This window comes from Ochlerotatus camptorhynchus, unplaced genomic scaffold (assembly GCF_037179485.1).
Source record: "Ochlerotatus camptorhynchus isolate MF236.1 unplaced genomic scaffold, CSIRO-AGI_Acam_v1.1 ptg000182l, whole genome shotgun sequence".
In the NCBI taxonomy this organism is placed as follows: Eukaryota; Metazoa; Arthropoda; class Insecta; order Diptera; family Culicidae; genus Ochlerotatus; species Ochlerotatus camptorhynchus.
The window spans coordinates 2568937-2591513 of record NW_027040672.1 but is presented as its reverse complement, the minus strand read 5'-3'; the positions used below and the strand labels follow the sequence as shown (position 1 = coordinate 2591513).

The following is a 22577-nucleotide window of genomic DNA, read 5'->3' as shown; positions in this document are numbered from 1 at the left end:
CGCGTCATTGGGATAGTACTAATGGATATTTTTGGCCGCTATTGAAAATTTAGTCGATTGCTGAATTTATGTATGGGCCCAAATTAGGGGCATTTAGGCCAACATTACATCCATTTCCCCTATATTTACGATTTTTCATCATTTTTTTGCGTCGATCTTGTTTTCTGTCGATCTTGTTTTCCGTGCTGAGCACCAATGCTACCGACACCAGGGAGGCAGCTCCCACATCTGGACCCTACCTATCGTCCCATCAACTCGTGAACCGGGACCAACGGCTTTACCACAGACAAACAGACATAACACATTGAATATTTCTCACTGTAAATCATCGTCGCTAAAACATTACCGCCATCTGATGAGTACACTGTGGTGGGTAGTACGCTGAACAGATGGCGGTAGTGTGTAAACGTCAAATGCAAGGGAATTGACTATGCGCGCTACCGGTGGCGGTACTACCAACTACGATACTTTTAAATTGACCGTTAAAACCTTGTTCGATGAACAACTTGCGAGAGTTATGTCTGTTTGTCTGTGGCTTTACTTCGAATTATACGTGATCAGAGATGTTTTGCCTCAGAACATCGCGGCGGCGCCGACTGGGATTGAACCCAGGCCTGCTAGGGTGAGAGGCAATCATGCTTGCCACTACACCACCGGCGCCGCTATCATTTATTATGTCATTGTTTCGTCTGATGTTTATAACTTTTGAAAGCATTAACTTCTTCCTCTTCTTCTTCTTAGTCTTCTTCGTCGTCGTCTTCTTCTTCTTCATTACTTTATTCAACGTCGGTTTCTGTTCCGCAATCTAGTGCCAATCACCGACGGACATCGATTGCCATCAATTAACCGCAATCGAATGTGCAGGAGGACACCTTCCACACCTGCGTACACAGCACAAAATAAATTTTAATATTACATCCAAGAGGATGCACTCATCGAAAATCTCATGTAAAATGTAAAATCTCATGCCACGAAAATAAACAAATGCAGTAAAAGCAACGTAATGTCAGTTCATGCACTTATTAATGATAATTTTGTCCTTTTTGGCAAGTAATATTATACACCATATTTTTGACACGATTGAAGTGCATCCACTTTGATGTGATATCAAAATTATTTTTTTATTTTTTTTTTTTTTTGTTTGTAGGATATCGCACCCATTCAAACACACATGGGCCGGGACCAACGGCTTTACTTCACTTCCGAAGGACGACGTAACCGAAGGGGGGCGACACATCTAAATCTCAATACTAGATGCTCAAAAAATTTAGCGAATCAATCTTCGAAAACTCTTCTTTCAGTTCTCGCATCTACTTGCATCTTTTTGCAGGAAATCTGCAGAATCGTCATTAATCTTCTTGCTATCTATTCAGCGTGCACGCAGCTAGCCAAAGCAAAACACAATCTTTCCTGCAACGTAGATAGAGTTGTTCCCCTCGGACGTAACCAGAGATTTTTATGCCTCAGAAAAATCCCACCGACCTCGGCTGGGATTGAACCCAGACCCATTGAACCGACGCCGGCTAACATTAACTTATGTTTCAATAAATTTGATATTTCCTATTCCTATAACTTGGAGCTACTCCATATTCAAATTTATACATTTGTCACTTGTAAAATCAATTTTATTTTGACAAGGCTACTCAGCGCATTTTGTTCTTATTTTGTGACCTGATAAGTGTAAATATATATTCCATGAATCGATATTCAAAATTCTTACTTATTTCCGAGAGAATTTAGAAGACTGAAAACGCGGCGTCGGTGATGTAGTGGTAAGCGTGAGGGAAGTAAAGCCGTTGGTCCCCGGTCCATGATTTGATGGGTCGATAGGTAGAGTCAAGGTGTGGGAACTGCTTCCATGGCGTCAGTAATATAGGTACTCAGTACGGAAAACAAGATCGACGGAAAACAAATCCAAGGAAATAATGAAGACTGAAATTTACATTTTGTGCAGATTTTATTGATTGAGGCTTACTTCAAGTATTAATTAAAGAGTAATTTGTTTAAAAATAATTAATTTAAGCAATTCTCAATTTTATTTGGCGCATAATCTTTATCTCTCCCGAATAAACTATACGGATAAAACGTATAATGAAAAAGCTGCAGGTATTTTTTGGTGTCGACTTTATCAAAAAGAGTTATATTCCTAGAAGAATTACTTTTCGAATTAGGAACGCACACTGTGACTCCATTCTTAAGACTCCATTTTGCCCTAAAAACTGGAATTTTTTTATTTCAATTATTTGTTTGCTCTGAAATGTAATGCTAATCACAAGCTACGAAAAATCATTTTTTTTTAATTAACGCATCTGAATCAATCTAACCGTCCTTCTTATTTGTATAGGTACTTTCCATACAGTTCATCAATATTATTGCTATCTACCTACTCATCACGCGAGCATCACACAGCTCTTCCCTGTACCTGAATGCCCTAGGGTGGGTGAGCCAGTAGTTGAGGAGCTAAGGCAATTTATTTATGAAAAAATGTATAAACGATGTACAAACAGTTTCTATACGTTAATCTAAAATTTTCAATCTATTTTTTTTTTTAGAAAAATAATGCATCGTAATTAAATTATCAACATTTCTTGGAAACTCGTCCTTCATTAATAGGAACAATGTTCCAGTAGTTGGTTCCTATAATAGTGGAACGCATTTGGTTCTTATGGATTCCACTATTATAGGAAAATTACCGCAACTATTGGTGCAAAAGAGCAGAATCTTAAGGGAAATTTATTGCTTTTCGTCATTTTTGGACTAATTTTAAGTTTGAAATATTCACATCTGCTGTCTTTTAGGAGAGCTACCGTTGAAAAATAGCCTTATCCGGTTTTCCCACTTTATTCCGGCACAACCCCTATACCGCAACTATAGGCACACCACTATTACTGGAACACCTACCCTATATACAAACGATGCAACTAATCGCCGCAGCTATTCTTAACATAGGAATCGCGTCAACTCGAAATCATCTCATTGGAACAGTGTCGGAATATGCAGCATGTATGCAACACCTATGACTCTGAATTGTATCATCTAATCGCATCGTATGCACAGTTCGTAGAGTCGGCCCCTCACTGAAAACAAGTCATACCTCGAGAAAGATGGAAACATATGGTTCGTCCTGAGAGGGTTATTGTCATTGACAAGGTTGTGTAATTGATCATAATCAAAAACAGAAAACAGGAAGATAAAAAACTTAATTTCTGTTTACTAACGCACCGCATGAATGCCGTTATACTTACATAACTAAAAGTAATTATTCAACATAAAAATTAAACTCGCACACGAATCTAAGATCAACGATACAATAAAACTTAACAAATCGAAAATTGTAATATTTTCATTATTGAGAGATTCGTACTTGCATTCCAAACATCAATCAAACGATCTGTTTCATGGTGTACATACTTTGAAAATTTCCGTTATAACATTACAATTATGGTATATTATAGAATTAATCTGTTAATGCTTACAAATGAGTCTATGAGCCTTCATTCTCATCAGTGATGCATCAGCCTACTGAAAAGGCGCGTTTCCAAACGAAGTGTATTCACTCCTTCGGAACAACTCACGGTAGCAAAACAAATCTGCCCATTCGTTTACTCATGCATCCCTCTTTTTAGGTAAACAATTCTTATGTTTTAATTGAAAAATGTGTTTGAATGGATTTACCTACGCCGTTTTATTTATCGTATGCACTACATATATTGTTACAACTAAATTTCTACCGATTAAGCGTAAAATAACAATTCTACCTGTCGTGCGAATATAAGCAACGCTTGTAACATACCATTTGTCATGTTATGATCAGTACGCCGTCCTAAAGCAGCACCACAGTCGTGTTTCAGAGCTCGTCGGAGTCACATCGTCTCTCTCGGAAAACAACAAAACATAGTCACATAGCATTGTTGCTACCCCAAATTGTATAAAAAAATATAAATTTTAATTCACTAGTTCGAATTATACGTAAATAAGTGTAATCAAAATGAGTTCAGAAAACAAAAAGAGTGAAGTGGAGGTCGAAAAAGTTGTCGCTGCTGACGAAAAAGCGGAAACCAAGGAAATTAAAGGAGTCAAGCGGCCCGCCGATGTAAGTACTTTTACAGTAATAGCGTTACTGATTCCTTAATATACTTCAACTGTAAAAAGAGAAGCCAAGTAGTATGAAAAAAATGTTGGCAAAGTAAAAAAAAAGGATTTCAAACAATTTGATACCACCGGCCGGTACAAGTCTTTCATGGTTCATTTCCCTCCGAATTGAAAAATGAAGAACAAATCACCGCCATTGCCGAATGAGTACCACGCGGCGTGCATGTAGCATTTTTTCCATAGAATAATACCAGAATCAAAAGTTAACATAAATTTGTTCTGAAAAGTTCTAAAGTATTCATAATCATCAATATTAAAAATTATATTCGAATATGGCGGACACAAGCACGTTTTCCACTATCGTAGTATCGGAAAAGTGAATAAAAATAATTTACAAAAAAATATCTCCCAAGGAGACTGTTAGCTTGAGAGAGATTCATAATCTCCAATGAATTAGTAATTAACATAATAAGTGTTCAATGAGGTCTTCAAATTATTTGCTTGTTTTTGGCTTGGCGTCGTTTTTTTTATTAATATATTTTCTATTGGAATTGCATAGCATACGAGCTAGAATAGATATTGGCAATCCACAGTAGTCGTTGTGTTGTAACAATACGTGAACACACCAACACCTAGTAGCAAATAAATATAGCACACGTGAGAAAAGCGCCAAGCTGAAAACTGACGCACAGCTTGAAATTTCATCGATCTCGACAAACTGTTTATACAGGTTAAAAGGAGACGAAGCAAAAACACCGGCTTCTTGTCAGCATGTATGCGTAACAAGCTCATATTCAACGGAAAAACCTATTCTATGTTTGTGTGGAATAACGCCACCGAAACTCACAACTACATCCTAAAACGTATTCAGCTGTGTGAGTGTTATACGATACTGTCCTACATAAATTGGAATCAAACTTAAATTCAATAATCATTCTACTTGGAGCACATTGTGATAACCAATAAGATTTTGACTATTCTAATTTGACGCGGTACTTTAACAGTTTTTATCTCTTGTTTTCATCCACAGGAAAAGACCACAGAATCCAAAAAAGTGAAGAAAGACGAAAATGGCGCGGGTGAAGAAGAAGAAGACGTTGAGGATGAGGGTGAGGAAGTGGAAGGAGAAGATGAAGAGTACGACCTTCCCTACGGTGAAGAAGAAGATATAGAAGCTGAAGGTTAGTTTCATTCGTTTGGTTGATTTTTACCGCCATATTTAAGCTTGCTCGTATCTACAACTTGTAATACTAATGTTGTTCTTTTATTTGCTTACAGATGAGGAAGAGGAAGAAGGCGATGAAGTTGATGGTGAAGAAGAGGATGAGGATGCGTAATGATGAGATACTATGTAAGAGTGAGACTAAGTAAAATAGGAATAGGTGATTTATTATTTCGATTTGCACTAAATATGCAAATAATAAGTATATGCATCCATGAACATTGTAAAATTTGTTTGTGTATATATTTTAAAATCAACAAAGGAAATCCTACCATAGACATCATACGCATGAAGGAATAATTTTGCTGAAATTAAATTTCTGTTTCATGGTCCTAGGTCGTAGAGACACAGTCAACAGAAGCTTCAGTTTTGAGTGACTGCGATTAAAGAGTTGTATGTGCAACTTGGATGCGTTCGAACCTTGCATACAGTCAAGAATTGTGGATTGTAATATGCAGACTTCCATTTTATATTTACCATCGTGATCATGAGTATTGTTGCAATTATTCGAGCACAATTCATTGCAAGTGTACCGTGTACATTGTAATGCATACATATGCACGTTGATAAGCTTCAACATATATTCGTAGAATGTAGAAGCTCATCAAAACATTCAGTTCGAATATCAACAGAAAATCTAATTAGGAATCTTCAAAACAATTGTGCTTAATTTATTATGTGGAAAACTGAAGAGCATTTGTATTTATTTTAGCCCTGTATTTTTTAATCGCGATTATATATAATGTGTATTATAATTTTTAGTATAGATCAAGCCAAACAAGACTTATCTCGTGGAAGAAAAAACTGTTCATAGCAATGATAAAGATGTTTGGCCATCTATAGTGAATAATTATGCAACAATATTCGGTACCAAGTTTGCAAAATATGAATTGGAAAATTGCATCGAGATCACCAAAAAAAGGAACTTAAGCATAAATGAACCACACGCATTTCGTCAGCTCCCTCTTCAAAATTACAACTTTAATCTTAAGTATGTATGTCCGTGCAAAAGATTTGTTGAAATCAATGCAAAGATGAAGATAACAATAAAATAAAATAACTTACACAAATTAATTGGTTTGAATCTACAAAAAGAATCATTATACAACACAAAACATCAATAGTATGCATTCTACATTGTATTGCAAAATAAAAAAAAATATGTTTTTAAATATTGTTTTATTTGTTCCATGATGCAAATTTCAAGTATTCAAACAGGAGTTTTATCGACTGCTATACAGTTCACGATGCTGGCTACTCTACGAACATTTTAAGGAACGATTATGTAAACCCTTCAGTAAAGTTTAACCTAACGCTCTAAGAAGGTTCCTGAATCAACAAACTAAATCTTAACCAGTTCATTTTATTATTTGCATTGTCAGGTATGCTCAAGTTTTTTTTTCGACAAAGTCAATGTTCTTATAAGTTTAAGTTTACCAATATTCTTTTTTTTTCATTTAATTTCATATTGTGGGATCTTGTAACATTTCCCAGGATTTGTTTTAAAAGATTTTCTTCTAGTATAATTTATTTAAAAAACCTAAGCCTCGTAAAGTTTAGCCACACACGATCTTGTGACACAGTATAATTTTGAAATTCTACACACATTAAAAAATTTCACAGATTTCTGTGAAATTTCACCAAAACCTCAACAGTTCGGTGATTTTTCACAGGTTTCCTGTGTGTCTTTGGAGATGAACTAGCTAGTGGCTAAAAATCTACTTAAGAATTTCATTGATATTCTGTGAAAAATTTCAGGAAAACTGGTTTTATTCTTGCATATATATATATTATCGCAGTTATCATAAATTCATTGTTCGATTTTTGATGATGACAGGATATTGATGATAAACATAGTTTTACTCAATATAAAAAAACCAGAACATTCTCCTAGAGTCACATGTGCTCTTCTCGTACAAACAAATAAATGCTATCTCCGAAAAAAATATGACGCACACATACATTTTCCGATCTAGTAGAGAAATGAAACAGGGCTTCATGTAGGCACTTGAGAATACATCAATTTGGTCTATCAACATTTAGTAGATAATCATCGTGGGCACATAGCGTGACGTCCGCCATCTACATTCAAAGTGACTCCAGTTATGAAACTGGCAGCATCGGATGCTAGGAACGCTATCGTTGCCGCAACTTCTTCCGGGACACCTGGACGTCCCAATGCATGGGTCTGTTTGCATTTCTCAAGAAAAGCTTCATACGTTTTTTCATCCATTCCTCCTCGCTTGTGAATATCAGTTATTATGACTCCTGTAAATATTCAATTCTTAGCGGCCATTTGTTATAGCAATGTTATCAAACAAACCTGGATTAACAGCATTTACCCGAACCTGTTTTTCCGCTAACTCTAATGCCGTACAGCGCGTGAATTGATCAATTGCTGCTTTGGACATACCATAAGCTAAAATCCCCGGAAAAGACCTATTTCCAGCTACACTGCTCAAATTCACAATGTTCCCTTTACTTTTAATCAAGTGGGGTACAGCTAGCATTGTCAGATGATACACAGCTTTTACGTTCGTATTCATTACCTCATCATACTGTTCCAGACTCGTATTCTCAATCGATCCATTTGCAATAATGCCTGCATTATTGACCAGCACATCTAGTTTACCAAGTGTGGCAATAATTTCATCAATGACTCGCTTATTATCCTCTGGTTTGATTACGTCAGCAACCAGTAAGAGTGGTTTTCCTCCTGAAATTGCTTCACATTCCGCTCCAACCTTGGTTAGATTGTCCACATTTCGTCCGGTTAAAGCCAATAATGCACCAAGATTGGCAAAATACTTTGCCGTTGCTTCTCCGATTCCAGATGATGCTCCAGTAATCAATACTACTTTATTTTTAAAATCCATGATTTTATTGGAAACAGAGAACGTCTGATGAAATTGTTAGCAATTCAATTCAATTATAAAAATTGATAATCTATTACTTACTTCTGTGGTCGAGATGTGAAACCTTACCGAGATGGGTCAATGTGAGAATGTCACTGCACTATTGACAATTCCAATGAATAACTTTTTATTCGAGCAGTTCAAATGACGTGAGACGTCAGTCCGTAAATCAACGATGCCTTTCTTCTTCAATACTATGTTTATTCGATTCTTAAAGAGCATTCGATGTATGTTCGATTCGAAAAGCGATATTTCCGGGAAAACAAAACATGCTTTTGAATTTTTGCATCAGATTTTAAATATCAATAATTGATAAACTATTCAATACAGTAAGGGTCCGAATTTGGCAACATATAAGGGAAATTACGGCTTCGGCATTTCTTTACCTATTATCGTCAGAGGATAAATGAAGTCTTATAGCAGCGCTGCCCAACATGCGGTCTGCGGGCCGGCCGTCCACTCTGGGTCTCAGCAATGATCTGTAAAGCACCCTTGTTTCTTTTTTTCCTCATTATGAGTTTTATAACCCAGAATGAATAAGAAATAAACAAAATGCAGCTTTAAACATGTTCATTAGGCTCATGCATCATTTAAAATGTTCGCTACACAGTGCTTAAACGGTTCCAAATCGGGTCCTGATTAACCTCACAAAATGTGAACTCGTTTGGTTAAAAACTGACAGGTCACAAAGGTTAGGTTAGGTTTTCTTTATTAAGGAGGTTTTCAGCCTTGGGCTGGTTCGCCTCCGGACAGGTCACAAAGTTTGCATGGGAATTACTATGGAAAAATCAAACTTTTCATTCACTGCCTTCTACCTTTTTTCTTATTGCTATGAGAAAAAGTTCGATAACTGTTCTTGTATGAAATTGTCCCAGCTACAATAAAATTGAGGAAATGGCTCTAATGTTGGCCTATGGATCTAAGATTGGGCCCATCACTAAAAATCTGCTATTTATCAATTTTATCTAGATGAACGCGTCATTGGGACGGTACTAATTTGGTCGTTATTGAAAATTTAGTCGATTGCTAAATTTATGTATGTGCTCAAATTAGGAGCATTTAGGCCGACATTACATCCATTTCCCCTAGTTATTAATTATTTATTACATTAGTAATCTTATGACATGTGAGTAACACTGTATTGTGCGGTGTGACATAGTGGCTATGATTTTTGGGCTCTGCTCCACGCGATGTTGCCTGCTGAGCAGTTGATTGAGCTCGATCTTAAGACATTAGCGCCTTGAAACATTAATAACTTCTGTTCCTTCCATTTAATTGAAAAATAATCTTGCGCAAAGTTGTAGCTGAGAAAATTTTCGAAAATCTAAACTATCTAAATTTGTTGTAGATAAATATGGTGAAATATTAGAAATATGAATATGATATAATATGAATAAAATGCAAACGTAAAATCTTGTTGAATTTTCAGTTTACCCCTTTTAAAATATAGATAGTTTAATGCTTTTAATCTTCCTATCAAAATTCATGATTGTGTTATCACTGAAGATGTGCATTGAGGGCGCTCTCAAATGGGGAAAGTTTGCATTTTGATAGGGAGATTAATAGCATTAAACTATCTATTTACGATCAGTTAACTGAAAATTCACGTTAGTATTCTATAATAAAAGGTAATGAAAAAGCTCAAAAAGAGCGATCCATTGGATCCATTGTTCACCCAATGTGAATCCCTTCTGTAGCAGTGAAGCGAGGCGACGGTTTCGGTGCGAAAATCAAGATTGTCCGGTGTGAGTACGAGTAAAGGAAAGCCAACCACTGCCGCCACAACCCTAGATGGATTAGTAAAAGGAAAAAGTGTTAGTTATTTACTAAAATGAGCTATGACGATTGTATATGGCATGTTTTGCTATAATCAATACTCCTCGTGTTTATTCACGAACTTTACATCACTTGCGTAGGAAATTAATTTTGCAAGGCATTTGTGACCAGCGTACACTGTGGGATTTCGACGGACGTGACGAATAAAACGCGATAATTGATTACTAATATTAACCGTTCGTTAACGGATTGTGATCCGTATAGATGGTGAACTTGCGGCCTTCCACGATGTGACGGAAATACCTTACAGCCATTTTCATGGCTGTGAGCTCTCGACCGAATGTGGAGTACTTTTGTTGAGCTGCAGAAAACTTTTCAGAGTAGAATCCTAGTGGTCTCCACGTACCGTGCACTAACTGTTGCAGCACTGCTCCAGCTGCTGTGCTCGAAGCGTCGATCATCAATCCCAAGGGCTTTGACGAATCCGGATAGTGAAGTAAAGTTGCATCCGATAGAGAAGCTTTGCAATTCTCGAAAGCTTGTTTCGCTCCCTCGGTCCACTGTAATTTCCGATTATCGTTTTTCTTGTTTCCAGGTAGGTATTAACTTACGCAGCTCTGCTTGCTGATCAGTAGCTTGCCGAATGAACCGTTTATAACCATTTACCAAGGCAAGAAATCTGCGTAACTGCTTCACAGTAACTGGAAGTTCATATTCACGGATAGCCTTCACACGGTTTGGCAGAGGGAGTATTCCGTCCTTATTTACGTTGTAACCAAGAAATTCCACTATTTCAACGTGTTCTCTATGTTCTTCAGGATTAGTCGAAGCAATACATATGTCATCGATGAATATGACAACGAAGTTCAAATCGCCGAATATTTGATGCATGTAGCGTTGAAATGTTTGGCTGGCGTTACATAAACCGTTCTGCATCGTGACGAACTCAAATAGCCCAAACGGAGTTATTACGGCGGTCTTGGAGATATCTTCTTCTGCCACAGGGATTTGGTGGTAGGCACATTCCAGATCGATTGTCGAAAATATGGTTTTACCCTGAAATGCGTTTAATAAATCATGAATATGGGGAACAGGATATCTATCGGGCACTGTCACTTTGTTGAGTGCCCGGTAATCTCCAACAAAGCGCCATTGTCCGTTTTTCTTGCGGACGCAGTGCAATGGACTGGCCCAGCAGCTGCTAGATGGACGACATAATCCAAGTTCGGACATTACCTGAAACTCTTTTCTAGCTGCTTCTAACTTATCCGGAGCCAATCTTCGCGCTTTTGTTGCAACAGAGGGTCCTTTTGTCAGTATATGATGCTTCACTTGCCTTTCTTTTACCGCTGAACGCATAGTCGACGGAAGTGTAATTTCCCGATATTCCAGGAGAAGAGCTCGATAGGGATGATCATAGTCGACGGTTGTAATGCTGTGAATGGCCGCTATTGCCATCCCACCGGTACACTTTAAGAGTGTTTTACCATCTATTAAAAGCCGATTCTTCAAATCCACGATGATTCCGAAATATGCTAAGAAGTCAGCACCGATGATTGCAACACTGACATCAGCCACAAGGAAATTCCAGCAAAACCGACGACGAAGACCCAAGTCAGTGTTGACGAAGCGAGTCTCGTATGTTTTGATTGTTGTACCGTTGGCTGCATGAAGAACAAACGAAGTCGGTCCCTTCATTCGATCCAGGCGTGCGGCTGGTATAATTGAAACATCAGAGCCGGTATCAATTAAGAATCGGCACTTACTAGAGCGATCGAAGACGAGCAAACGGCGACTTTGAGAAGGAGCGTCCACCTTCGCCGTGTCAGACGGACCTCCCACTAGTTTTTTGGTTCACTGAATACGCATGGTGAACGGCACTGGCGAGCGTTCCTGCCATATTTTCGATGGTACCAACATACTGTATTCTGTTCCTCCTGATCATAACTTCGTTCACGTCGAACCCTAGATGAAGACCGACTCCTGCTTGGGCCAGCGGTTTTAAGCCGGCGAACTTCCGCTGTCAAATTTGCAATTTGCTCGTACAGAGTAGTTAGTTCACTTCCCGTGGATACGGCTGTCGACGCAACATTACTGCCAGTCCCAGTCGTTTCAATCATCTTATCTGCCATTTCTGCCAGTTTCGAGAGAGTTCCATCGCTTATTGACAAAATTGGTCGAATCCTTTCCGGCATCCTCTGCAGAAACAACATTTTCATCACGTCGACGTTGATGTTCAACCCAGCTCCGAGTTCTTGCATACGAGCAAGCATGTGAGTGGGACGCATATCTCCGAGATCACAAGCGTTGAGGAGTTGTTCCAATTTTGCTTGCGACGAAAGCTCAAAACGGGAAATCAAACGAGCTTTTACCTTGTTGTACTTTTCTTCCGCTGGAGGATTTTGAATCAAATCGGAAACATGACAAATGACGTTCTAATCAATCTTGCTAATGATGTGGTAGTACTTGGTATCATCTCTAACCACTCCAGCAAGCACAAACTGCGCCTCAGCTTGCGCAAACCACATCGCTGGGTCATTTTTCCAAAATTCAGGAAGTTTAACTGCAACTGCGGCAGTAGTATTTGTGAGGTTAGGAACTGGGTCAGTCATCTTCGTTCTATAGAAATAGAAGATGGCGTCCTCGATTTTGTTTTTCTTCGCTGTTTGCACTATAAGTACCGTTTTTCACGACGGGGAATCCTTTCCGAGGATTCGAGAATCGGTACCAATATCACGTCGGGGTCACCAATGTGGGATTTCGACGGACGTGACGAATAAAACGCGATAATTAATTACTAATATTAACCGCGTATATTTATTAAACTTTCTTGTTATGGCGCTTGACAAAGACTGACTCACTGCAACATGGTCGTATGATTGTGTTGGTGAATGCAGGGATGAATCCATGCTACGGCACTGTCGTGTCCGGGCACGCTTTCAATTTGCCAGTCGACAATCTCGGCCATGGTGACTGCTGATACGCTGGATCCTGTCCACACCGTCTCGGAGTGCAACTTGAATTCGATGTGAAAATTCAAAACCAACTGTTAGCCTTGAAAAAGGCTGTTTGTTGAACACGCTGGATCGTTGCGCGGTACTACTCGCGGTTACTGCTGCTGCTGGAAGGCCTCCTCTCGCTGATTCGATGCGCGACACTGCTCGCGGTTACTGCTGGAAGGCGCTCTCTCGCAACCGATGGTTCACCGCTCCGTTTCACGGCAACGGGTCGTGGTCTTGCTGCCGTTTGCTCTCTCTCTCTCTCTCTGTTCGATGCGCGACACTACTCGCGGTTATTGCTGCTGCTGGAAGGCGTCCTCTCGCTGATTTGATGCGCGGCACTGCTCGCGGTTATTGCTGCTATTGGATGCTACTCTATTCACATCAGTTGTATGAATGCCTAATGCGCGACACGGGTCGCGCTTTTATATGATACGTGTGCCCGCGGTTTTTCGTTCCCCCGCGTTATAGGCGATCCTCATTGGTTGACTAGTAACCGTTTTTCTATTACATCTAGTTATCCATGAGAAATGTTCGCGAGTCATAATGACTTTTTGCAAACTTGTCTATCGCTGGGTATCATTTATTTACTATTTTTTTTTTTCTCTCAATAATGAAGGGTTAGTTTATTTGTTTTGTCTTTATTTTAAATCATTTATTTTATTTTATTTTTAACTCAACTCTATCTACTACAGGCACCACCACAACACCTTCTGGTTTCTGGTCGTATGAAACAAGTCCAAATCCATCGCTAAACTTTTTTTGTTGGCACCATTTATGGCAAAATTGTGAACTTTTCATGAACATTAACGGCAAATAACTCACTGACACTAGCGGAGCGTTAGTTACAGCACACCTGTCATTATCCGCTTGGTGCAAGATAGTCACAGGTGGGCTTGATCGATTATCTTCGTCGACTTTCTGTTTCGTTAATAACTTGAGCACATAACCGTTTCTTGTTGGTTTTGTTGTATTAGATGCTTGATAACATTTACAAGTATTTTCCGCCTGATTTAACGTTGCATAATTTGTAATTTATTAATCTGTAGGTTGGATACCTAGCCTATAAGTTTTACTCTACACCAATAAAAAATACGATTCTATGTGGAAGACTTCATTTTTATTTCCAATATTTCTCGCTTCACACCGCTCTCACAATCCCAAATTTTTTGCGATGTAAAATAGCCATCCGCCTCCAGTGCTTTCTCAAATAACCGTAAATTACCTCCAACGCCAAAATAGTATGTTTTCGCTGCCAGCAATCTAAAACAAAAGCAAATCAAAATTATTATTTCTAATTTGCAGGCAAATTTTGAACAATCATTCAACATACACCACTCCACAAGGTTTCAGTTTGTTTTTGAACAAGTTGATCAATTTTGCGTAATTATCCGGGCTATATATGGTTTCCGAAGTCAGTATCACATCGTATTGATGCTCAACCTTCTCCATAAAGCTGGACCAATCGCCTGAATAGAATTTAACTTCCGCATCGGATGTGGTTTTCTCATCGCTTTCAGTTTCGCTGCCCCGGCAATTGCAGGAGTAATTTTTCACTGTGACCTTCTCTAGAACGTCTCGATTCTGAAAAATGTCCAATACTCCACATACAATCATAACAATTTTCTAACATTTTGTAAGACTCACGTAATCTTGGAATACCACTTTCGATGCTCCCAGTTTTATTGCCAAAATTCCGAGTATCCCAGAACCGCATCCCAAGTCGAGAACTGTACTTTCGTGAAACAATTTCTTATACTGTTCCTTCTCAACCATCAGCTCTCCAAGATCGAACGTACACTCCCACACCTTGAGACCTCCTTCGTAGCGACCTGCAATCAAGTCCGAATGGTCCATTTCTGCCGACAGGATATCCAGCCCCAGTTCCTCCTTCGGTATGGATACACAATTTATATATTCAACCAGAATTTCCTCACTGGCCGCAAATACATGCAAATTGTCCGGATTGAGGATGATGCCTTCTTTTAGGTCATCGCTGAGGATCACTTCTTCGCTTTCGTATTCGGCGGTACGAGTTTCGGCTTATGATAGTTTGAAGGACGATCAATTTTATGATGAAAAAAAAAGATTGTCGGTTATGCTTACCGGAAGTGTCCGTCTCGCTGGATTCAACAGTTTCGTTAAATGAAAATTTAAACATTTTAACTTCTGTAATAAACAAACACGTGCGATTTGCATTCAAAGGCTCGAATTAATCAGTGAACAGTGATGTTTACTTTTCAGGAAAGAAAACGCGGCGCGATGCATTGAGATGTAAACAGGTTAGGCCCAGTTGAATTGTCATCTCTTTCGTTCCTTTGCTGTTTGAACGATTGATGGAGTTTGACATCACACATTCGTCATCTATTTAAACAACGGGAGAACAAAAGAGACAATGAATCTACATTGCCTCACCTGTTTACAACATGATGGATGCAGAGCGAAGGGCTTGATGAAACAAAATAGTGCCGCTGTAAGTGTAATCATTGCGGTTCGCCAGCAGTGTTGTTAACACTCAAAGAAAATCCATTACACGGAAACCGCAAAATACGCAAAAATGACTATAAAGGACTCAATTTTGACTATAAAGTATGCATATTCGGCTAAAACGGGACTACACCTAAAATATGTGTATTTTTTACACATTTTATGAGTATCTGGTACTCATAAATGCATAAAATTTATTCATTTTTGTACTAGTAATTACTCATAAATGTGTAAAATTTTACTCATTTTGTGGGTAGTCCCGTTTTCATTCAAAAATGTGTACTTTATAGTCATAAAAGAGTTTTTTGCGATTACCGTGTATTTTGTTCATAAGAATAGACTTATACTTCTCATTATCTTATACTAAATGTTATTCATTACTTCACTCACATTAAATTCATGAAGGCACACATAGTAACCAAGAGATATTTTATGGACAAGTATTGATCATGTGCTATGACCAAAACTATAAATATTCACTTATACTTTTTACATAGCAGTACTTTGAAAAGTAACAGTTGTTTTTGACTGAATCGGAAGAGGATGTCAGCTACGCCTGATCGATCATCTTTATGTAGAATATTTAAATAATTAGTTGCCTGTAAATTAATGATTACCAATGTGAGATATATTCCAGTTGACCGATAATACAAAACCATCCATGGACCTTACCGACTACCATAAACATAACCATTATAGTTCTCAAATCATTAGTAAAAAGGTTATAACCTGGGTTCAAATATAGTTTCTCTTTCCGAAAATGTATGGAGAACATTTAACAACCCATTATTTGTAAAGTTCACTTCATAAAAACCATAATAAATAAGATTAAAACTTTATCGTTCATGTGAAGTTCCATAACCATTTCAGTTAAAGTTTAGCAGGGATTATAAACAATGTTTAACCATGTCGGATTGTTTTTGACAACCATTTCGAGTGATTTTGCACCACTCAGGTTATAACCATAGAAGTAACTACGGATATTACGGTTTTCAGCTGAACCGTTAATAAAAAGAACTAAAATTTTGGGAGCTTTATTTTTCTGTGTCCACATACTCGTCAGCGCAAATGTTTTGTTTGCAGCGGGTTCTGACGATTTTTTCAATGCCGCTGTAAGGCTGATGCCCGTCATGCCTCATCGGCCAAATTTAGTTTCTGTTCAACAAATTACAAAAAAAAATATTATCTCTGATGGGATAATAAATAATCTCCATTAAATAAGTGTTCGGAAGTATTTTGGATTGAAATGCCAGCTTCCTGTTCTATTCCAGATTGCGAGCTGAAGTATGCTCATTCCGAGGATGTATCATACCACAAGTAAGTGTTTATTCAATCGGGACAAGCAATAGTTCCCTTCAGCTCTGTTATGATCTTAGATTTCCGCTGAAGAAACCAGAACTACTTGGACAATGGATCCAGTTTACTAGTCGGGGTCCCGAATGGATGCCCACCAAGTGGAGTGCCATATGTAGTCGGCATTTCAAGCCTACCGATTTTAAGGATTGCGTATACAGGTTTGTCATTCGAAGTATTTCCCTAAAACGATTTTAAATGTACGATCACTTTTAGGAAAAATCTAATCAACACAGCAATTCCATCGATTCGAGTAAGGCACCAAGCTCCAATTGTTTCATTCATAGATCAACCGAAGTCCGATGAGGCTAAGGAATGTATAAAAAGTGCAATTGCAGAAGCAGTGGTTCTGCAAGACGAACCCTTTGATCAGTTCGACACCGATCAGGAAGATCTCGACGGAGGAGAAGAACCCAATCTTTTGGACATTACCTGCCGATTGTGCGGAATTGTTTTTAGCAAATGGTGTCAAGGATTGCTGGTTGACTACCGAGAACATTCCGCAGTCATCGTAAAATGCCTTCCATTCTTAAATTTGGAAATTACCTTCTTTCCTTCGAAAATTTGCGGTCACTGTTTACGGATGATCAATGGATTTTCCTCATTTTTTGATAACGTTGTGAAGGCTCAAGGTGATCTAGAACTCAAGTACAGTGGCAGAGGTAACCAAGAACAAGACACGTTCCAAGCACCCGAAGAGCCTTCAAGGCTGAAAATAAAACAAGAACCATTGGTGAACATTAAGGAAGAAGCAGTGGATTCCAGCACTAAAGTGAGAGACGTGCATCCAGAAGCTCCGGAGAGCACTCTTATAATCAAGAACCCTAATGTCACCAATGATAAAAACAAAATTTTGCTATTCAACAACCCATCGCATGAAAGACTGTACTCGAATCAATTTCGAGAATCGAAAAATTGCGAGATTTTAGAGATAGTCAATTTGTATCCGCCTATCGTGGACATCACAAGTGCCACTATCAGAGAAGTTCAACCATATGAAATAACGTTACCTTCGGTGGCAAATTGCAGTTTCCAACAGCAAGCAGCTCCACAGCTAATCAACCTCAAAACGGAAGATACTGCTGAGTCGTACGAGGACTACGAAGACTATTCTAGCTATTACCAAGATTTCCAATCCGGTTTGAACACCTTGGAAGAACACAGCTACTCCAAGCTTCCGATACAAGCGGATGACAACAAGGACGAGATTTTTCCACACTTGCCGGAGCCTGTGGAACCTATAAGCTTAGGGGAATCAGTTACCGTACAGGTGATACACGTAGAACTTCCGTCTCAGCAATCGAATTCAGTAAGCCCTCCAACGTTGAAATATTCATGCCAGGAATGTTATAGAAAATTTCCGACCAGGTTAAAACTTATCAAACATCGCATGTTTTCATGCAGCATGAGAAAGACTGACCTTTTCAATTGTATATTTTGCTCGAGGAAATTCCCCACCTGGGTTCGATTGCAGATGCATCTATCGTTGTGCCAGAAACGAATTCAACAAAGAAGACAACTGTCTCTGAAGGCCGCGCAAGCTAGGGCAACTCTTGATTCTTACAGAAAAGGAGTGCAACCGAATAGGAAACTGGAAGCCGGTCAGGTTCGTCGCCACAGTTGTTTAATGTGTGAACGAACCTATTCCAGATCGTCCAACTTGAAAAGGCACATGGCCAGTCATCGACCGGTTGATCAGTGGAATCACAAATGCGGTATTTGTCATCGGATATTCGATAAGTTGCTTGATCTGAAGAAACACTTTCAGCTGGCGAAATGCGCTGGCAATAGTAATAAAAATGAGGGCAAAGCAGAGGAAATGAAATGGGACGACACGGCACCTGAGGTGGTGGCTGCGTTGGATCGATTACTGTACGTTTGCTCCACGTGCAATAAGCAGTTCAAGACGTACAACAGCTTGAAAGTTCATGAAAGTATCCACACTGGTAAATGGTAGCCTTGCGTTGTGTTAGTTCTAAAATAACGATTCTAAATTTCTCCCGTAGGAATTAAAGTATTCATCTGTGAAACATGTGACAAACGCTTTGGTGGGCAGATGAATCTTACCCAGCACCGACTGACGCATGTTGATACGAGACAGTTTTCCTGTACACTGTGTCCTAAGGTTTGTTTCAGGCTCAGGCTGTGAATTATAATTAACAAAATGTGATTTCTTCTCATTTACAGGTTTTCAAACGTAGTGGCGGTCTTGGCCAGCACGTAAAATCATTTCACATGAAAATTAAACCGTACCAGTGTTCGGTGTGTCGGAGGGACTTCGCCCTGAAGGCGGACATGATGAGGTGTCGGCATTCGAAATTAAAGGATTTCGCATAAGAATATAATTATTTTCTTAATAATGGTCTATTTTTTACGGGCTGTGATATCTATTACATCCTTGTCCAAGGTGACCTTTCGAGTATATTAGGAAGAATTAATTAATTAATTAATTTATCTTTATTAGGGAGGCTTTCAGCCTTGGGCTGGTTCATCTCCATATTAGGAAGAAACATGATTTGGCAACGGAGGCGGCGGGTTCGATTCCCGGTCCTGTCGAGGGAATCTATCGGGTTGGAAATTTTCTCGACTTCCCTGGGCAAAGAGTATCATTGTGCTTGCCACACAATATTAAAATTCATGGTATTGGCATCGAAAGCTCTCAATTAATAACTGTGGAAGTGCATTTAGAACACGTAATAAGCTAATATGCACTAAGCAGTAAGCTTGATATGCGAATAAGAAGAAGAACGGTTATCTCTGCGATTCGTGTTTGGAATTAAACACGTTTTTTTTTTACCTTCCTAGTGCATTGGGGTCATTTTTGGTCTAGAAACACTGAGTAACTTTTTCCAAATGCACCAGGAAGTTTAATTCAATTTTAGTGCAATAAGTCGGGAAAATTGTCCATAAAAGCAAATCAGTTCCATATGGATTTTTATCGCCGGCGCCGGTGGTGTAGTGGTAAGCGTGACTGCTTTCTAACACCCCAATGGGTCTGGGTTCAATCCCAGCCGAGGTCGGTGGGATTTTTCTGAGGCATAAAAATCTCTGGTCACGTCTTCCTTCGGAAGGGAAGTAAAGCCGTTGGTCCCGGCCCATGTGTGTTGAATGAATGGGTGCGATATCCTACGCAGGTTTTGGAAGCTGTCTTCCTGCACATTCGGTTGCCGTCAATGGATGGCAATCGATGTCCGTCGGTGATTGGCACTAGATTGCGGAACAGAGACCGACGTTAAATAAAGGAAAAAGATATGGATTTTTATCAGAAATGAGTTATCCATTAGAATCGAATATAAACTACCTGTATTTTACATTCCGCACTAAAAGTCACATGTTTTGTTCAGAAAATATGGTGAAAAATAGCAGCGTTTGTTTTGGGCTTAACTTTTGTTTTGGGCTTATCTAAAAACAACATCAATTCAAATTGTACCATGTTGAAATCCTACGCATAACCGTCCCACAAAATTTTTTTTTACTGAATCTTTTATTGACGAACCGATTTTAGTGCACGAATGGTCGAAACAGGATTTATATGATCAAGAGAAACTCTTCATAGCAAATTTCTCGGCATAACAGTCCCACTGAATTGTTTTCGTATAAAAATAGGTTTAACTAATAGCGAATTCGTTTATTATCGGGGTTAACACCAGTTCCAACCCAGTGCGCAACCGAACTTTTTGTCAGTGTGAAAAACAAACGAGCAAACTGACGTTTGTCAGAAAACAAGCAGACCCAATCTTGATACCCGATCCAGGTTGGAACTAATAAACGAATTCGCTATAAGTTCATTGAAGGTAATTTCTGTAGTAATTTGCACAAACTTATTTTAACTGATATTTCTTCCAACAAGTAGAAGTTATTCGAAACATTATTCGCGATTTTCTCAGATGTTACTTTTAGAACATGGGACAGATATGCGTAGAACGGCAGTATATTGTAATCACGGAAAGGCGAATATCGAGAATAAGTTAAATTTTCTCTCAACTTGCCGTAAAGGGTAACAGGTGTTAACTCATTCGTGTAAACGAGAACTTGACCATCTTTAGATATCTAGATAGAGCTGGAATTAGGGCGTAACAGCTTTTTTAAACAATGACTTCTATCGTCGGTTTCTAGGAACTCAAGGCTCGCTCACGCAAACCTACATAACCGTCTGGTAGGGGGTCTTCCTCTACTCGATGGTGTTGTTGATTTGCGTTGGTGAGCCTTAACTGTTTAGAAATCATCGAAAGAAGTCATTGTTTACAAAAGCTGTTACGCCCTAATTCCAGCTCTATCTAGATATGACCAACGATCGGGCTTTCTTATCCGAGTTGGAATGAAAGCAAGCAGGCGCAGGAGGTACTCGCTGAAGGATCTGTACCGCAGAATCGATGAAGGGTTCGTAAATTGCGTGAACGAAGATGGAAAGCTGTTGTCTTGGGGGAGTGAGTGAAGCCGCGCTTTGCGAGAATTGAACGAGAACTTGAACCTTGGAATACGCGAAGCTGAGTGCAGAGGAGCAGCATCTGATGAATTGATGAACAACAAACATCGACAGTTTCGGCCACAGAGATCCGGCTGTCCTGGAAGAGCTGAAAGCGGTAAAGGATTCCAGATGCAGGATTGCAGATTACGATAGGTTTGTGCGGACTGTCTGAAAGGTAAGCTTCCTTCTTTTTATTCTAGGTGTTTTACGCTTCTGTAGCGAGCGTTTTGCCGGCTCTCAACTTAGTGCTCTAGATGCACTTTCACAGCTTCCTCCGATGGGATATGCAAAACATAGGTTTATTGTTATCGCGATATATGTAGTTTTGTTTCAATATCGGTTTCGGTATCGTATCGGATTTCCATTTATCGATATCGGGTTGATATCCGATCAATTTTCAAAAACTGGTTTAACGGCTTAAGAACTCTGTAGCCTTTATGTAGAATTTTTCGAGTTATTTTGTTAGCCAACCATAGATTCGCTATGCAAACATATAATACGATTAACACGATCCCGGTCCAGGCTGCTCCTGGAATAGCAAAGCATACCATATGACCTTCTTAGATACGCCAACGGGGTGGGGTGTAAATGCTTCCAGTGACGATGTCAAAAATAATGTTGTCAATATCGCGTGAAATAATTCAATGACAATGACAAATCTCAGCAAGTCTAGGATAAAATGCTTTGTTAATTGAAAAAGAAAATCGCACATTTCACACAGTCAAATTTGATTTGATAGCGACCGAAGTTTATCGAATAGCAAAGCGAAACAGAGATACTTTGGCATTTCTCATCAGTTTAATGCCACCAATAAAGATTATCAGACCAGGATCAAGTGATGAACTAGTCGACGGCTAAAAATAACGATAATAAAGTAATAAAAACGAGGCCAGCATAATGCACACCAAGCAACAACAACAAATTCGTTAATGATTTTGAAATTAAAGTCCCCTTGTCTTAATCTTGGGGTTAATTTGACCCCAAATTCAAATAGTCATATCTCAGCGAAAGTTCAACGTATTTTTGAAATTTCAAATGTTAGTAAAAAGTAAAGTCAATTTATTGTACTTTAAGTTAAAATTATCAGACTTTTTTTTTGAGGTGTGGATCTCTTGGGGAAGGGATCATTGTAAAAATAAACACATTAACTGACATATTTTGATGTTAGAGTCTCAGTTGTATATATTTGTTTAAGCCACGATTACTCTGTGCTGCTGAGTACGTTTTTAAAAATGTTTCATACAAGTGAGAAAAAAATTGCGACC

The 22577-nt window shown here is 38.8% G+C and overlaps 4 protein-coding genes across 4 annotated transcripts in view; 2 read left to right on the top strand and 2 right to left on the bottom strand.

The window, feature by feature from the left end:
* LOC135702028 (zinc finger protein 724) overlaps positions 1-19196 on the top strand; it is a 78132-nt gene extending 58936 nt beyond the window's left edge. The window contains exons 2-6 of the mRNA XM_065222996.1: positions 16714-16808; positions 16868-17005; positions 17061-18790; positions 18851-18969; positions 19032-19196. Of these exons, the coding sequence (XP_065079068.1) occupies positions 16738-16808; positions 16868-17005; positions 17061-18790; positions 18851-18969; positions 19032-19181 (2208 nt within the window). The 5' untranslated portion in view covers positions 16714-16737 and the 3' untranslated portion in view covers positions 19182-19196. The remainder of the gene's footprint in view (positions 1-16713; positions 16809-16867; positions 17006-17060; positions 18791-18850; positions 18970-19031) is intronic.
* LOC135702039 (acidic leucine-rich nuclear phosphoprotein 32 family member B-like) lies at positions 3829-6388 on the top strand. Its single transcript, XM_065223011.1, has 3 exons — positions 3829-4093; positions 5123-5273; positions 5371-6388. The coding sequence occupies exons 1-3, from the start codon at positions 3989-3991 to the stop codon at positions 5427-5429; spliced, it is 315 nt and encodes a 104-aa protein (XP_065079083.1). The 5' UTR covers positions 3829-3988; the 3' UTR covers positions 5430-6388.
* Positions 6150-8214, bottom strand: LOC135702037 (3-oxoacyl-[acyl-carrier-protein] reductase FabG-like). Its single transcript, XM_065223008.1, has 2 exons — positions 7638-8214; positions 6150-7582 (listed from the first exon to the last, which is right to left on the bottom strand). The coding sequence occupies exons 1-2, from the start codon at positions 8188-8190 to the stop codon at positions 7365-7367; spliced, it is 771 nt and encodes a 256-aa protein (XP_065079080.1). The 5' UTR covers positions 8191-8214; the 3' UTR covers positions 6150-7364.
* Positions 14054-15263, bottom strand: LOC135701993 (histidine protein methyltransferase 1 homolog). Its single transcript, XM_065222937.1, has 4 exons — positions 15111-15263; positions 14652-15046; positions 14338-14588; positions 14054-14267 (listed from the first exon to the last, which is right to left on the bottom strand). Exons 1-4 carry the CDS (start codon positions 15163-15165, stop codon positions 14105-14107), a joined length of 864 nt encoding a protein of 287 aa, XP_065079009.1. The 5' UTR covers positions 15166-15263; the 3' UTR covers positions 14054-14104.
* Positions 19197-22577: the final 3381 nt, after the last annotated feature.